General features: G+C 41.6%; 1 protein-coding gene across 1 annotated transcript in view; it reads left to right on the forward strand.

Moving 5' to 3' along the window:
- Positions 1-2,036: 2,036 nt before the first annotated feature.
- Positions 2,037-18,506, forward strand: part of TEX26 (testis expressed 26) — a gene marked incomplete at its 5' end in the record, with an annotated part of 38,833 nt that continues 22,363 nt past the window's right edge. Inside the window, 2 exons of the mRNA XM_081260404.1 lie at positions 2,037-2,097; positions 7,121-7,205. Of these exons, the coding sequence (XP_081116530.1) occupies positions 2,037-2,097; positions 7,121-7,205 (146 nt within the window). The remainder of the gene's footprint in view (positions 2,098-7,120; positions 7,206-18,506) is intronic.

Raw genomic sequence — 18,506 nt, forward strand, 5'->3', positions numbered from 1 at the left:
CGGTATCTTGACAGCTCAGCACGGTGGTGCTAGTACATTCATTGTACAATAAGGAAAACTGAGGCTCACAGAGGTACCTGCCTTACCCTAAGGGGTCCCAGAGGGAATATGACGGTTCTTTTGCATCTCCCTTGGTTCAGTGCATACCCCACCATTTCATCTAGCCCAAAAAGAAACAAATGTAAGATATTAATAAGAATTCACTTTTAAAATTCTATATACTAACTGCTCTATTTTAAAAACACATTTCTCTTAAATTATGCTATGCTAATTAGCTCTACCATTTCCAGACAGTTAATCTGTTATTTGGTGCGACTTTCTTTAATTTAGATGCCACTACTAAATCCTAATTTAGACATGTTCCTTTAAATAACATCGACAGAAGTCTGCCTTCTACTGAGTTTCACCATTCATTGTTCGGAGAGTCTAAGATTTATTATATTCATTTGCTGTGTGGATGGGACTCTACCCTCAGAAAATTCTAGTTTAGCTCTTCACTTCAGAGATGTTCCTTGCATATATGTTTGGGGTCTTGGTTGGATGTCTATTCTGTCTCCTTTAATAAACTCCCTTGTTACATCTCCCTCTTTACTAAGGCCTGGTGTTAGGATAACCACTCTTAGGATGCCGGGCTGTTGTTGATTCCTTCCTAAACTGTTGCCAGCGGTCCCAGTGGGTTTCCTTCTTCTCCTCACAGGAGTGAGTGGTGGCTCTGTTTAACCTGGAGCTTTTCAATAGTTCTTCAGCACCTACTACGTGTCAGATTACCAGGGAGTTGCCAAGAATATGAAAATAAAGGAATTTCCTCATCCAGTTAAGCATCCCTAACGCACATGAGGGTGGAAGGCACAGCTCAGTCGATGGGGGATGGGGAGGAAGAACAACTAAATTGATAGTCACAAAGCACTACGATGGGTGCCAGGATCATGGCCTGCTAAGGAGATCTGTGACACATAGGTCCTCTTCCCTTGGTCTCTAAGCACATTTTTCACTTGCTGCTTCCTCTCCTGATTTATGAGCTGGGATGCTGTGGTTTGGCTCTGAATAGTGACTCCACCCCCAAGTTTCCTGGGTTAAAAGCTTGGTCTCCATGGTGGTGCTCTTGGGACTTTCAGGAGGTGGGACCTAGTGGGAGGTTCTTAGGTCATTGGGTGATCTGTTCCCCAGAGGCACTGTAGGACCGCTGTCTCTTCCTCTGTTTCCTGGCTGGACACAGGATCGCTGGTTCTGACATCCACACCTGCCATTGGCTTTCCCAGCAATAAGGAGATGCAGTAAAGGGGCTCCTTGCCCAGCCTATTCTATGCCTTTGAAACCTCCAAAACTATGAGCCAAAATATACCTCTCTTCATAGGTAGCCTTAGTCAGGCGTTTCCTTGTAGTAACCTGAAACGGACGGATACACAGGATGACCCCTTGAATAGCATGGATCATCACAGAATCGATGCTTCTCAGGCCCCACTGGTGATTTTGTCAGACCCATGACAACTTTCCCCCCATTTGCTTAAACTGAAATCTATGAATCAATGAAAATTATCAGTTGAAAGACTGACATTCCAGCAGTTGGAGAGGCTGAGGCAGGAGGATGGCAAATTCAAAGCCGGCCTCAGCAAAAGGGAGGTGCTAAGCAACTCAGTGAGACCCTGACTCTAAATAAAATATGAAATAGGGCTGGGGAATGTGACTCAGTTGTCATGTGCCCCCTCCCCCCCCCCAAAGTCTGACATTGCTTTCTGTTTAATTACTTCCCCCTTTTTTGTTTATGTCCCCAGATATACAACACAAGAGTCGGGAGAGCTCATTGCAAGAACTATACAAATAGACAGAAGTAAGGTATCCACAGGAGGAGAGGCGAGGATTAGCTTTCTGCATCGCATCTTCGCGCGGGCCTGGTCTAGCCATTTGGGTCTCCCGACTTAAGTTGCCCTGTACCAGACCCGCGTCTCCATGGCGACGCGTCACAATGCAGCCGCGCGCCGCCTGCAGAGCCAAGTAGGGCTGGAGCCTCAGCCGGGCTCCACTGCCTCCTTGGCAGGATGGCCCAGCCTGAGTTCATGGCTTCGTGCCCCTCTTTAAACGACCACAAGCTCCAGCCAAGTAAGATTGTGTACCCTACCTGTCTGCAGACAGGGTTGGGGTCTTTCCTGGGGAAGGGGTAGCATTCAGCCAAGGGACTTCGATCTTTAATGCTGCTGTCTCCCTCTTAGGGATGGGCCCCACTGAGGGACTAGGGACGGCTGGGGAGTCAGGGAGAATGACAGAGGTTCATGACCTTGTCCCTCTCCAGCCCTTCATACTTGTGCTAAACCTCCTCTTTGACCTGCCCGTACTTCTTTCTAAAACACTCCAGGACATGCCTGCCTAGGAAGGGACCCAGGAAATGAAGGGCTGGGCCCTTTCCAAGGAGAACAGGGCCAAAAGCAAAGAAGGAGCAGAGCGACTGGGACTCCCAGAAGAGAACAAGATCGGCTTGAGCCCCGCCCCCATGGAGGGTCTGGGAAATAGCCAAGAAATAGGGTTCCTGGTTTGGGGGAGCTAGGTGGTTACAGATGGAGCTAAGGTCTTCAGCCGCAGCTTCTGAGTAGGACCATTTCTCTTTCAAAGAGACCCTGTCTGTAAAGATGGGGAGCTCTGCATCCTCGTTTTTGCTCCCAGATGCAGCAGGTTACCAGCTCAGCTTTTCGAGTGGTGGGGGGGGGGGGCAGCCGCTCTAGCTGTGACGCTAGTGGCATGATTACTGTGTAGTCAGCTACACCGTGGCCTTTCCCTTGGCAATAATGGCCCGTGGCTGCTGTCTAGCTGGGTAATTGTGGCTGCACGCTGGCTCCAGAGCAGGGAGGAATTGTTCAGCTGCAAATTCCCTAGAATTGTGCTCCCGTGAGAGTGAGTGAAATGTGTACTTTCATTTCAATTCATTCTTTGTAAATGAAGAATAGGAAGAGGAAATACTTAATTAGCACAAAAATATCAAATATACTCAGTTTTCATATAATGTCAAGGTAAGCAGAGAGAAGAGAAAAGTGCTTTCCCAGGATTCCTGAGGGGTCTCCTTTTAATTTCCTCTTCCTTTTCTAGCTACTCCGTCTTGGTTTCTTTCATTGTCTCCTCTCCCTGTCCTTGGCTGGGAAATGCCAGAGTCTTCCAAGACTTTCCTTGAGAATTTGCATCCTCCACAAGTGGCCACAGGCTGCCATAAAGCTTTAAGTACTTCATAAAGGTGCCTGTGACTCTCTACTCTGTCTCTAACTTAGATCTTTCTTCCAATTTCCAGACCAAACTATCCAGCTTTCTGCTAGACTGTTCCATTCGGATGTCACAGAAAGGCCTCTAACTCAACATGTGCAAAATTATACTCCTTTCCTTCTCAAACCTTCCAGGCTTTGAGATACCAGTTAGGAGGAGGGTCCCAGCTGCTGAAATCAGAAGGGGAGGCAGCTGCTTTGATATCTCAGTGTGATCACCAGATTTCTTTGATTTAGCCATCAAGTTTTCCTTTCCATGCGCAGGTCTGACTCTTCCCTTCCAGTGTGGGGTCTCTGAGAGCCTCTGTGTGCTATTCCATCTTCCACTTTAGGACATTCACCTTCTAAAAGGTGGGCTTGATGTGGTACTGCTCAACTTTGGTCTAAAAACAGGATAAAATGGTTGACAATGATGGTTAACTGCTGATGAGCAGTCGCTGTAGACTGGACACTCAGGTGCAGTTTAATAGTTTCTCATAGCTGCTAGACAGAACCACAAACTAGTGGCTCAAAATGACAAAAATTCATTCCCTCTTGGCTCTGAAGGCCTGACATCCAAAAACAACGAGTGCACAGGGCTGCAACCCCTCTGGAGGCTCCAGGCAGAATCTTTCCTACCTCCTGTTTCTGCTGGCTGTCAATATTCTTGACTTGTGGATAGATACATCAATGTGGAGGTCACATTGCCTCCCTCTTCTAAGGACATTTATAATTGCATTTCAAATCCATGAGTATGATCCATGATGACTGCTTTATTTTGCAATCCTTAATTGCATGTGCAAAAATCTCTTTTCCAAATAAGGTCAGATCCACAGGTTCTGGGATTTAGAATATACACATATCTTTTGGGGGCCATCATTCAGCACACTACAAGCATGTACACTTACCAATGCCTTTATTTCTCAAAATAAGGTAAGGTCAGGATTATTAGATGTCATCAATACCTGCCTTGTTCATCAGAATAAAACAACATAATATATATGGAAATTCTTTGTAAAGTATAATACATATACATATTAATTATATTAGTTTTATAATATTTTCAAAGCTTTATAAATTTATTTTCATAACTGTGAACACCTTTGGTGGGTCCTAAGTTGAGCAGAGTAGGCTTAGGCATAGGGGGCCCCAGTGAATTATCCTTAGTCATTTCCTCTTTATTTCAAATTTGCGTTTGAAATTTGCTGTCCTGGATTCTCATTCTGCCTGTTAAATCAGCCAAGAACATCCTTATCTCCCATGTTTCCCTGTCAAACTTCTACCAGATAAAATCCAAGTTCAGAAAGCTGTCTATGTGGTGAAATCTCTCCTTGACCTGTCCTTGCTGTCCCCTCTTCTCCTTCGAGGAAGAATCACATGCTCCTCATGGTTCCTGTGACACACAATCTTAATCTGATGTTCATAGGATACATAGCTCCTCCACTAGCTGTTCCCCAAAGCCAGGACAGGATGTGTGTCCCGGCACAGGACCTGGTCCATGGGAAGGCACAGGAAATGAGAGAGGAAGGAAACTATCAGCAAGACAGAAGTGAGAAGGGTACAGGGAAGTGTGGTCTCTGCAGAGATCCTTCCTGGTCCTCCTAAAAGCCCAAGGCAGAGGTTCCAATCAAACTAAGGGAGGCTTCTTCTTCTTCTTTTTTTTTTTTTTTTTTTTTTTTTGAGAGAGAGAGAGAGAGAGAGAGAGAGAGGGAGAGAGAGAGAGAGAGAGAGAGAGAGAGAGAGAGAGAGAGAGAGAGAATTTTTAATATTTACTTCTTAGTTCTCGGCGGACACAACATCTTTGTTGGTATGTGGTGCTGAGGATCAAACCCGGGCCGCACGCATGCGAGGCGAGCGCGCTACCGCCTGAGCCACATCCCCAGCCCTAGGGAGGCTTCTTTAAGAGCAGCTACTCAGGATTTTTTTCTCCCTTCTCCACATTTGCAATTCTTTTCACAAAGATCATTTAAATCCACTATTGGAATAAAATGCTTTCAAGCCTAAAGTGATTCCCATCAAAGCAGGAGTCTCTAAGGATAATGCCAAGGCACGAGTTCTCCCTCAGGGATGCTTCTGGGTGGACACGAAGCTTAAACCAGTGTGAAGGCAGCAGGGAAGAGTCACAGATGAGCAGATCCCATTCCCTGCCTGGGGCCAGGGCCTGTTAAATTAAAAACGACCTGGCTGGGAGAGATGGGGAGATGAATACTAAGAAGTTCACAGATGACAGAAACCCTGAATGTTTAGCCAGGGCTCTCTATGCTAGGCAGGAGGCAGATAGCTTTAAGAATATTGGGAAATTGAAAGATAAAAGGATACAGGCTTGGAAACAAATTCAACCAATGGGAATAGCTCCAGTATTCTTGGGATGAGATGATGAGATCCTAGACAGTACCTATTATTAAAAAATTGGAGACATTCCAACCCAGTTGCTTATGAAATGTAAAAAGCCACAGGTAACTGCCCAGATATTAAAAAAAATAAGAGAATGATTAAATTTAAAATATATATAGTAGGCCCCCCCCTTATGCACTCCCAGTGCATAGCCCTGGGTAGCGCTGACTCTATACACGAGCATTGTGATATTGCAGTTACATGACTTAACGTGCAGGTAGTGCATACAGTGCGGACACGCTACACAAAGGGGTAATTCACATTTCCAGCAGGATGGAGCTGGATGGCGTGAGATTTCATCATGGTGCTCAGAATGGTGCACAATTTAAAACTTATGAATTGTTAATTTCTGGAATTCTTCATTTCATCTTTTTGGACCATTGGTGTTGATCACAGGTATCCGAAACCATGAAAGGTGAAACTACAGATGAGGGACAACTGTATTCTCAAGTAATTTGGTGATACTTTGTTAAAAATAGGGAGTTGGGGTAGATCAGCTTGGGTGCTGCTAAATTCTCAGCTGGTATCTTTCTGGAGCCATCGACAGTATTTGCCATGGATGATTCCTCCCTCCTTTGGAAGCACTTTCTTCTTTGGGCTTTCAGGACACCACATGCTCCTGGTTTTTCTTCATGCCAAACTGACTGTATTTTTCTCTGGCTGTTCTTCTCCTTGACCTTTGAGTGCCCGGGCTTCAGCCCTGGACTTCTCTTCCAACTCCACTCTGCCCCTCAATGCTCTTACCCACGCACATAGTTGTCAATAACTTTTACACCATTGAATTTTACAATCATTATTACGAATGGTGAATTAGCATTGCACCAGGTGAATGGGAGTGTTTTTCCCCCAAGACACTGTTAGTTGGGACACTTGGTGTAATATGAGCCCGTTTTTTTAAAACAAAAAATGGTGAGAACTAAATCACAATTTGTCTCTGTAATTATACGTACACATAAATCCTCATGTGATTGCATATGAGGATTATGTGTATACAAGTATGGAGAGAAGCAGGCAGGGTTGTTAACACGGCCTAGCCCAGAAAAGGATAATGATGGGTGGAGAGGAAAAGCAAAGAGGTGCCCGGGGTAAGAGCTGGCATGTCTAATATGGACTCCTGTGTATACAATCATTCCGTGTGTGCACAGATATACCTGATGTAATGGAAATGGGTCACTATAAAGCAATAATGAGCAAAGATAGAATTTCCATGAACTACTTCCTTCTTTACAGATTTTTATGTTTGGCTTGAATTCTTTAAAACAGCAGGTGCGAATGCTTGGGGAAAACAACAGGCCGTTCTTATTTTGAGATAAACTCAGTTAATTAAGTTGTGCTTCCTTTCTCTCCTATTCCAGGCCACCACTTGGCCTTTATGGCTCTTTAGATTGTAATATAAAATCACTATCCAGAAGGTTCCTGTCTTTTGAGAAATTATTTTAATTGTGCAACATTCAAGTGAGATATTCGGGTTCGCCCCACTGAAAACGGCTTTATTGTCCTTTCAGCAGGTGGCACTGACTGGGATTCCTATGCCACCAGGATGAAGACGGATTTCACCCGCAAGACAGGAGCAGTGCCCGCTTTGATCCGGTAGATCCCCCTTCAGTCAGCCCGACAGACACTCGCAGCTTTGTTCACTTGTCTTTTCCGATTCAGAATCCAAAACAAATAGAGTAACTGGAGAAGGCATAAAAAAAATGCAGTGGAGTAGGGCCATTGTGCCCACGGTTCCCCTCCCAGCATCTTGAAAGTCCCTCCTCTCAAACAGCAGCCAGACCTCCCACAGGAGCACAGAGAAAATGGTCCCACTAGTTCTTTACGATGTTACTGCACATTGTGTTTACCACTGACCCAGCATTTAGGTTCTTTGACGACGGTGCCACCTGAGCACCATGCACAAATCAAAGCCACTCCCTATTGTTATAGAAGCAGGCCTCGACGGCTGAATGAATGGCTGAGTGGATGAATGAATGCCTGTTGTCCCTACTGTCACCAACACTCATCTCTGGAAGCTGAAGGAAGGGCACAGTCCCCCTCTCCTTACCTGCACTCCTCCAGCTACAGCAGTGTCAGCTTGCAACTTCTCCATTCCCACCCAAGCTGAGGGCTGTGGGAATTTCTAGCCACCAGCTGCCTCTCTGAGCTCAGCAGGAGGGGAGTGCCAGGATATCCCTTCCATTGCGTCCCTGTTAGGTAGGTGTGAAGTCAGCGTAGAGAGTCTTCCTTGCTTGTGTTGACTCTGTGAATTGTTTCCCAAAAGGAGGATCTTTTCTCCTTGCAAGTTCAAGTTAGTGAGAAGTCAGATGGATTATGGGCACGTCCAAGCCAAGGCTGACCCTCGTAGCTCTGCCCCACCCTCACCCTCAGGCGAGTAACAAATCATCCACGGCTCAGTTTTATTGGTGGAACGGGACTGATGATCCCTAAGAGAGTGTTTTGAGGAAGAGGACACAGGTAAAGGACTAACACAAGGGGGTTACTCAGTAATTTTCTTTCATTTCCCCTAGTAAAATATGATAGGCTCTCAAAAGTGCAAAGCTCCCAGACTCCCGATTTCTGAGTTACTGGTTATCCTACGGGGCCACAACTAACTCCTTAATTGGGACATTTATTATTTGATTGAAATAAATTTACCAGGTTCACAGGCGGTAACAGTTTTCTAAAGAAGCAGCATTTGGGTTAAAAGCCAAAAATAAAGATGTACTTGGAGAATCTAAGTCAGTGATTTTCAAACTCACATTTTTTTTAAAGTTCTCATACATTTAAATAGCTGCAAAAAATAAAACTTCCAGTCCATCCTAAATATTGACATTTTAAAATAAAAATTTTAAATGCAACCAATGCACAGTCTAAATGCCCTAGCAAATTAATACTCATTAGGATTCTTTTAAAAAAAAATACTCAAACAAGCTCTTTTTTGAAAACTCATTTCATTCCTTTTCCTTCTTCCACTCCACTTCCTCAATAGAATTTTCCCCTGCTATAATATTTATGCTTGAAAGCAACTTATTGTCCACTCATGGTTCTTTGCAACTGTTTCAATATTTTAGTTGAAGTGAATTTTTAAATATGCTATGTGACTTTAAGTATCATCATCATTATTTTTAGTACCCAACTGCTCAGAGCAATAAATAAATTACAATGTTAATAATAATAATACTAAATACAAAAAGTAATTTTTGAAACTACATCCTCCCCACCACTATATTTCTATTTATATATATATTTTTCTTTCCTTTTTTTTTTTTTTTTTTTTAGATGAGGTCTCCCTGTGTTGCCTAGGCTGGCCTCAACCTCCTGGACTCAATCCTCGTGTGCCTCAGGCTCCCTAGTAACAAGGAGTCTAGGTGTGCACCACTATGCCTGGCTTAGAACTGCATCCTAAAAAGATAAATGGGCTGTTTTGCTTTCAGTTAGTTCATGCATTCAATTGTGAGTGTTATTGCCGCAGTCTTGGCTGGGCACAGAATCACGAGCCACTCAAGCAGGAACAAAACTTTATTTTGAAAAAGCCGCCAACACTCTCAGCGCCAGCAAGCAAAAAACCGGTCCTCCCACGCGGGCGTCTAACCGCAACCGCCGTCTCCCGGAACCCGGGGTCCCCCGGACCTCCCCCGGAATTTCCTCCTACTATCCTTCCCCAACCAATGGGAACTCTCCATGAGTCCCCGTAACATGAGTCCAGTAGTAGGCCAAGGTGAACAGCAGGAGCCCAATTTGCATATGAATGTAAATCTTAGCATAATAATACCTCAGTGGCTAGCTGGCTTTACAACCAAAGGTGCCATACATCATATATTTTGCTTGTGGCTCCTAGCATCTGCCCCCTTCTGTTTAATTAAGTAACAAGCAATGTGGCTAGGGACCGTGCCTGGTAGGTTGTCCAATTTAACATATGGTTCTTACCCGTCATGGGAGAACTGACCTTTAGGCGTCAGCTTCCTGTCTTAGGTTGAATCCACTGTAATCAGAGCAACCCGTCGCTGACTACCGGTCCAGCATTCAGCCATGCTTGTGGATAGGCCTATGCACCAGTGGGGGGGTGAGGTTCTTGCCTCACCTCTGTTGGCCCCCAAATTTTGCCTTGGTGCCAGTGGGGGGGTAAGGTTCTTTGCCTCACCTCTGTTGGCCCCCAAATTTTAGACCATCACTAGTAGAAGGGAGGAGGATACAGAAATGCCACGACACCAAGCCAATTGATGGCTCCTTGGAAAAATTGCGTCACTGGTGACACCATCAGCAAAGATATGCCAGTATTACCACAATAAACATGGGGTGAGCTGGCAAGGAAATTGCATCACTGGTGACACCATCAGCAAAGATATGCCAGCAGTACCACAATTTGGTGCACCAGATGATATTTCACAATGTATGTAACTGATATATAGTCCAGGCAAGTTCTGCAAGCAGTTCAAATTGGAGGAGTCTATCAATATGTCCATTTCCTCCCAAAGTAAATCAAGTCCTTGATAGCATTACTTGTTGAGTTATATTCATTGATGCATCAGTTTATACAGTTTACTGTGATTGCTATCATAGAAGCTGTAGTTTGGTTTTATCTCAGTCTTCACTGGAATTGGGATGGAGATGGAAATTCTGGCAATGATGTTAAAGAGACATTATCCTGAACAGAATTATTAAATATAATAAAAAGGAAAGGTGAAAGTAAACAAACAGATCTGTTAAACTCCTTTAAAAACAATCCTTAACAGCTGTTTACCTAATTTAAATTAAACTATATAAATCACGTGAATAAAGAAAAAATTCGGATCCATTTTTTCATGAGCACTCCTCATATAAGAAATATGGACATACACACATACAGACATACAACACAAAACAGAAGTGTGCACACAACATACAACACATAAGACAATAGTAAATAAAGGCCTTGTAACTATACCTAGGTGAAATCTCCATTGCAATGTTTAAAAACTTCACAGTCAAAAAATAAAACACAGTCAAAAAATAAAACTGATCAGAAAAACATTAACCTAGGTTTGTATGAGCTCAAAAATAAAATAGAACTTTATGATGTGGAAAAATGCAATAATAAAATAGATATTGAAAAAAAACACCTTGGTTAATCACTGTCGCAGATGTAAGAATAGCCAAGCTGGAGCTTTGGATGTCAGCTGTTATGGATTTGAGTCAAATCATCTTCTTTTTCTGTAGAAATTGTTTTAGTTAATCTCTCTGGAATCCAAATCGGTTGCTGTTCATCCTGTGGGAAAACACAGACAGCGCCCCGATTCCAGACTATCACTGGATCCGGGCCTTTCCATTGTCCTGTTAGAATATCTTTCCAAAGTACCTTAGGCTTATGTACATTTTTGGGGTACAAATGTCTTTCCGCAGCACTAAGTCCCGATGAATCTAAATTTAAAAAGTTTAGAGTAAAAAGGGTTATTTTAAGTTTATCTTTGGGGGATATATACCCCTTTCCAATTCCCTCCTTTTGTTTTAATAAGTACATTTTAATAGTTTGATGAGCTCTTTCAACTATGCCTTGTCCTTGTGGATTGTATGGAATTCCTGTTATGTGAGTAATACCAAATGATGAGCAAAATTGTTTAAAAGAGGTGGAAGTATAACCAGGACCGTTGTCCGTTTTTAACTGTTTTGGAACGCCCACAGTGGCAAAATTTTGTAAGCAATGAGCTATAACATCTTTAGTTTTTTCTCCGGCATGAAGGGAGCCCATCAAAAATCCGGAAGAGGTATCAACTGTAACATGTAAATATTTTAATTTTCCAAATTCTGGCAAGTGTGTGACATCCATCTGCCAAATATGGTTAGGTATCAGTCCTCTAGGATTGACTCCAAGATTAACTTGTGGTAAAAATGTCACACAATTTTGACATTGTTTTATTATATGTCTGGCTTGTTCTTTAGTTATTTTAAAACGCTTTTGTAAAGTATTAGCATTGACATGGAACCTTTTATGAAAATTTATAGCTTCTTCTATTGTGGAGAAAATATGTATGTCATGTGTAGATTTATCTGCTAGTTCATTGCCCATACTAAGGGCTCCAGGCAATCCTGTATGTGCCCTGATATGACCTATGAAGAATGGATCTTTTCGGTCCCAGATTAGACTTTGTATAGTGGAAAACAAAGAGAAAACAGTAGAGGAAGGGGAAATCCTACCAGCATCTTCAAGGGATACTATAGCATTAACTATATACTGACTATCGGAAAATAAATTAAATACAGAATCTTTAAACATCACAAAAGCTTGTAATACTGCATTAAGCTCTACCTTTTGAGCTGATTGTTTGGGTACTAAAAATGTAAAAGTTTGATCAGGGGTAACTACTGATGCTGTACCATTGTTTGACCCATCAGTGAATATATTTGGAGCATTTATGATAGGGGTTTTTCTTGTCATTTTTGGAAAAACTACAGGATGCTTAGACCAAAAAGACAACAAAGGATTAGATGGTAAGTGATTATCAAATGAAACACTAGTTTTACACATGATTATTGCCCAAGTATTTAACTCATTAGCTAACTCATCAATTTGATCCATAGTATATGGAGTGATAATTTTATTGGGAGAAATCCCAAACACTCCCTTAGCTGCTTTTATTCCTTTGAGTATTAATTGTCCTACAGCCTCAGGATATCTAGTAAGAATAGTGTTAGGAGAATAAGATAAATGTATCCACAATAATGGACCTTCCTGCCAAAATACTCCTGTAGGAATATTTTTTGTTGGTAGTACAATAAATAATAAAGGCAAACTTATATCAATTCTATCCAAATGCATATTTTCCATATACGTTTCAATGATTTTTAATGTTTTTCTTGCTTCAGGCGTTAACATGCGGGGTGAATTTGGATCTGATGGACCTTTTAGAATATCAAATAAAGGTCCTAACTCTCCTGTTGGTATGCCTAGATAAGGCCTTATCCAATTTATGTCTCCCAATAATTTTTGAAAGTCATTAAGTGATTTGAGTTGATCTACTCGTATTTGAATTTTTGGTGGACGGACCATGGTTGAGGATAATAGAACTCCTAAATAATTAATTGGAAGATTTAATTGTACTTTATCTATTGCTATCTCTAGATTATAATTTTTCAATAAGTTTGTAAGTGTGGCATAACATTCTAGCAATGTGTTTTTATCTTTATGTGCCAATAACACATCATCCATATAGTGAAATATTTGTAGTTCAGGATTTTGGTTTCTAAGTGGCTGGATTGCTTTATTAACATAAATTTGACACATAGTTGGGCTGTTAGCCATCCCTTGAGGGAGTACTTTCCATTCATATCTCTGATCAGGACCTTCATGATTCAGTGCAGGGATAGTAAATGCAAAATGTGGACTATCCTCGGGATGAATTGGAATTGAAAAGAAACAATCTTTAATATCTATAGCTAAAACATGCCAGGTTTTTGGTAAAGCAGACAATTGAGGAATCCCTGATTGAGCAGGTCCCATAATAACCATCTCATTATTAATGGCTCTTAAATCTTGTAATAATCTCCATTTACCAGATTTCTTTTTAATGACAAAAATGGGAGTATTATGGGGGGATACGGAAGGTTGTATATGTCCTTCCGCTAATTGTTGTGTGACCAAGTCATGGGCTACTTGTATCTTTTCTTTAGTCAGGGGCCACTGAGGAACCCACACTGGTCTTTCTGATTTCCAAGTAATTTTGATTGTCTCAGTGGCCCTTTCTGAAAACCCAATTCATGTCTATTTATTTCTTGATCTATTTGAATAGGTGCTGTCATACCTTGTTCTTGTTCTCTTAATCTTTTTTCTTTCCTAAAGCCTTGTTTAGCCCTAGTAGTGGGCACGTTAGGATTGATGTTATTTGTTAATGTCAATCCTAATTGATCTAGGACATCTCGTCCCCATAAATTTACAGGAAGATGATCCAATACATAGGGCTGTATAGTTCCTTCACATCCTTCAGGATCCCTCCAATCTAATACCATAGCACTTCTATGGGGATTTGTTGCCACTCCTAGGCCTCGAAGCGTTTGAGTGGCTTGTTGTAATGGCCAATGTTCTGGCCATTCTTGACGAGATATTATGCTGAGGTCAGCACCTGTGTCCAGCAGCCCATTAAAGTCATGTCCTTGAATATTTAATTTTAGCATTGGGCGAGAATCTAAATTTAAAGACAGCATAGCCCAATCTACACCTGTGGAGCCTAATCCCTTGGAACCTCTTTCTACATTACAACTGGAAAATTTATCATGCAGGCTGGGTATTATTAATAACTGTGCTATTCTATCTCCTGGTGAAATTACTGATATACCTCTTGGAGAACTAGCTATAATTTTTATTTCACCCTCATAATCGGGATCAATTACCCCAGGACTTATCATAAGTCCTTTAAGTGTAGAAGAACTGCATCCCAATAATAAGCCTACTGTTCCCTGGGGAAGAGGTCCTTTTACTCCTGTGGGAATGATTTGAATTCCCATCTCTGGGGTTAGTACTGCTCTGGCAGAGGCGCAGATGTCCAGCCCTGCGCTCCCTCTAGTTTGTCTGATGAGGGATTTAATGGATAATGCGTCCTGGGCACTACCTTGATGGTGCTGTTGGGTTCCTCCATTGCCCCATATATTTGTGGTTTTGGGCCCCGGGGCATTGGGCCCTCTAGTCCGTTTTTTGGCAATGGAGCCTGATATCTTTCTCCACGATATCGTGGGTAAACACTTGGTCCTTGTCCGTTTTTTGATAACGGAATACCCTCTATGGTGGTTTGAGAACGGCATTCATTAGCCCAATGTTTCCCTCTATGGCATCGTGGGCAAATACCCGGTATTCTATTCCTTTGATATCCAGCTTTGTTAAACCCTCCTCTTACGGGGCAACTCCTTTTAAAATGTCCTGTTTGATTACAATTATAGCATGTTTTTGGCCTGGCATCTAAAGCCTGTTGTACCGCTGCTAAGACTTGCCCTTGTTCATTAATGTCTCTACATAATTTAATATATGTGTTTAAATCTTCATGTTTCCATGGTCTAATGACCTCTCTGCAGCAACGATTTGCTTGGTCATAAGCCAGTTGTTTTATAAATGGCATTACCTGTTCTGTATTACCAAATATCCTAGAGGCTGACTGAATAAGTCTATCTACAAATTCAGCGTAAGGTTCATTAGTTCCTTGTATTACCTTAGATAATTGACCTTGTAAGTCTCCATGCCCCTGTAAAGTTTTCCATGCCCTAACTGCATCTACAGCAATTTGTGCGTATACGCCAGGGTCATATTCAATTTGCTGTCTTTGACCCTCATATGGTCCCTTTCCCAATAGCATGTCCATATTTCTTTGAGGATAACCAGCTTCTGCATTTCGCCTAGCTGTCTCCATGCAAAATTCCTCATTGGCAACCTTCCATAACAAATATTGTCCTCCGTTTAGCACAGATCGACACATGTTAGCCCAATCTGCTGGTGTCATGTCCAAGTTGGTAACAGATTCGACCATGCTTATTGTGAAGGGAGCTTGCGGCCCATAGGTCGTTACAGCCTCCTTTAATTGCTTTATTGTTTTGAAATCTAAAGCACGGTGAATTCGTTGCCCTCCTGCCTGCTCAAGTACAGGGCATGCTAATCTTTGGGGTCCTGCCTCAGAATTCCGTCCATCAACTACGGGAGTTGAGGGCCGCTCAGCGGTAGATGGAGCTGTTGGTTGAGTTACGCCCTCTGGTGATAGAACGGAGTTAGTAGCAACCTCCTGTTGTAATTCTCCACCTGATGGCTGCTTTTCCTCTAAGCTTGCTTTTTTTAAATTCTCCTCTGTCTGACTAGCTTGAGAGACCTTCTCTTTTGCTTGACCTAGCGTTTTTTCTACCATAGTCTGGACCTCTAACAATTTACTTAGCAGTTTTTCGGTTTGTTTTTTACTGGATTCTAATCTACTATAAAGGTAACGTAACCCAATAAGATAGGATAAAACAAAGCCGAAACAGAATGAAACAAAAACGGAACAGACAATGGTTGTATCAATTTTCTCTTTCTCAGGGCCGAATAACTTCAAACCTTGAGCCAACCATTTTTCCCAGTTCGCCTGAGAAAATTCTAGGGCTAGGGAGCTTGAAATAAAAACAAAATAAATCAAAACAAGAACACATTGTTTTTCTAAATGTTCACCCATTCTGTCGCCTTCCCTCAGGGGCGAGCAGTTTTACTCACCTCTAAGTTTCAGGCGTTCCCCGTCCGGGCCGCCAAATGCCGCAGTCTTGGCTGGGCACAGAATCACGAGCCACTCAAGCAGGAACAAAACTTTATTTTGAAAAAGCCGCCAACACTCTCAGCGCCAGCAAGCAAAAAACCGGTCCTCCCACGCGGGCGTCTAACCGGAACCGCCGTCTCCCGGAACCCGGGGTCCCCCGGACCTCCCCCGGAATTTCCTCCTACTATCCTTCCCCAACCAATGGGAACTCTCCATGAGTCCCCGTAACATGAGTCCAGTAGTAGGCCAAGGTGAACAGCAGGAGCCCAATTTGCATATGAATGTAAATCTTAGCATAATAATACCTCAGTGGCTAGCTGGCTTTACAACCAAAGGTGCCATACATCATATATTTTGCTTGTGGCTCCTAGCAGTTATTATTTTTAGAATGACCCATATGTAGCATCAGTTTTTCTGTTTCTTTTCTTTTTTCCATTTTATAGGTGTTAGACTTGAGAAAGTTTATTCATATATATGAAAAGGAATTTCAGCATAGCAGTGTCATCCAGTGCTCTGAACTTTTTTTTTTTTTTTGTAGTAATAGGTAGGTATTGGACCACATGACCAGTCTTTTTTTTTAATTATTTTTTTATTTGCAATTTTGCAACAGGTTCTTCCTAGCTTGCTTAGGATGACCTTGAATTTGTGATCCTACTGCCTTAGCCTCCTGGGTAACTGGGATTGCAGTTGTGTGCTACTGAACCAGGCTCAGCACTCTGAACTCTTTCTTGGTTTTTGCTGAGTCAGAAATCACAAGGTGATTTTAATGACGGATCCTCCTCCTACTTGGTGGAGTACTCCTCTGATTTTATTGAAAGCAAGTAATGAGATGATTTGTCATCCACTTATTGAGTTATTCCCTATTTCAGTTTCTGAGAAATATCCCAGAAGGCATGGCTTGAACAAATGACCATTAAGTTACACCGTTACCCTCTCCCTCGAAGGTAGCTAGCTTGCTTAATATTATATGGATTGGAACACAGAAACATTAATTTCAATAAATGTTTTCCAACACAATATTCTTTGTATAAAAGACTTTTATCATCACTTACTTTAAATATATTCTTATCAAAATCTTGGAGCTGAAGATTTAGCTCATACAGTTTATATCGCCTATAACTAGTTGGTTAAGTGAGTCCTATTTGTCAAACCAATGAGCGAAATTCGGTTCACTCCCTGTCAAAATCTACCTACTCTTTCAGTTCATATAAATGTTAATATATGTTTTGAGTAATGTTATGAAAATAACTGAAAAATAAATCATTGTATATATCTTTTATAGGGAAGGTTATAAAAATAGGGGAAGTACCAAAAGATTCAATTCTGATAAATTAATTATATCTAAGTAACAAAAATAAAGCATTAAATGTGCAAGTTACCTGTGAAGCAAGGGGTCTGATAAATATATGCTTTTTTTTTTTAAGTTAAATGTGTTCTCATGTCTGCAGAACTCTGGTTCTTGACTTTCAGTAATCATTAAATTATAGTCACATGTGAAAGTCAGGAAGCGTTTCATTGATTTCATTAGACATCAGGCATTTCCTATGCATTTAATGAAGGAAAAAGTTATACAGTGTGAAAATTAATTGGTCTGACAAGCCAGCATATGTTTTTACTTACTGTTAAGTGTTTTATTTTTAAATAATTCACAGCATAAAAGGAAATAAGGATTGGCTACACTGGAGTAAATATTTCAAAAAATAAGATTTAAATACCTTACTAAGTGATGAATACAAGATCTGGAAAAAAAAACACAAGATTTTAATCTACCAGTTTTTACCCAGTAATCTTTAAAAAGTGTGATGTCCCAGAAAAGATTCTAGTTGTATTTAAAGCGATCATCATCACCAATTTGTACTGCTTCGCCACTCGACATGCTTTTCTCTCCAGCTAATGACATTTCCCAGGGATTTTTTTTTTTAAGCTGAAAAAATGCTTATCTTTAAGTACATGAGGAAAAAAGCCATTTGGAGCATTCTACATGTTCTTAGAGCCTCTCCCTGAAGATGGATGAGTAGTTGGCAATTAGTAGGAGACAGAAAACTGGGCAGGACTTTGAAGCACGCCTACCAAAATCTGTAACACCCCACACAGGTGGCGATACCCGGTTACAGCACCATCCCTCACTCTGCAGAAACTCCTAGATAAGACAAGCCCTGGACAAGGGTGTGGAGCTCCAATGACCAGGAGGCGTCTCTGAAATGGCTCTGGCCAAGCTGCCCCTTGGGCATACTCCTTTGCCTCTCTGGAGGCAATGCACCCTAGAAAGATCCTACTGATAATGTAGGAAAGAGAGCCCTGGGAAAGGGGCTTGGTAAAGAAGGAAAGGATTTGCTTACATAGTCAGCACCCCCCCTCCCTGCCCCCCCGCCCCGCCACCTATCAGGCAGACATAATTTAGGAAAAAAAAAATTGAGAAATTGAGATCTGAAAACTAATTCCTTTAAAGCTATTTCTGCTGTGTCCCTTTTGGAGAATCTCCAGTTTATATCTGAATGACAGGAAAATCATCAATCATTCAGATGTGCCCAACTTCCCAGATGTTTGTCTCTTTCGAACACATGAATCTGCTCAGACTCTTAAAAATTTTTATTTTTTAAAAAAAGTCAGTGTGAACTATTTTAAACACACACAAAGGAATAAACACAATCACCATCTATAATAATAAACATACTGGATT

This window comes from Spermophilus citellus, assembly GCF_964194105.1.
Source record: "Spermophilus citellus genome assembly, chromosome: 1".
Lineage (NCBI taxonomy): Eukaryota > Metazoa > Chordata > Mammalia > Rodentia > Sciuridae > Spermophilus > Spermophilus citellus.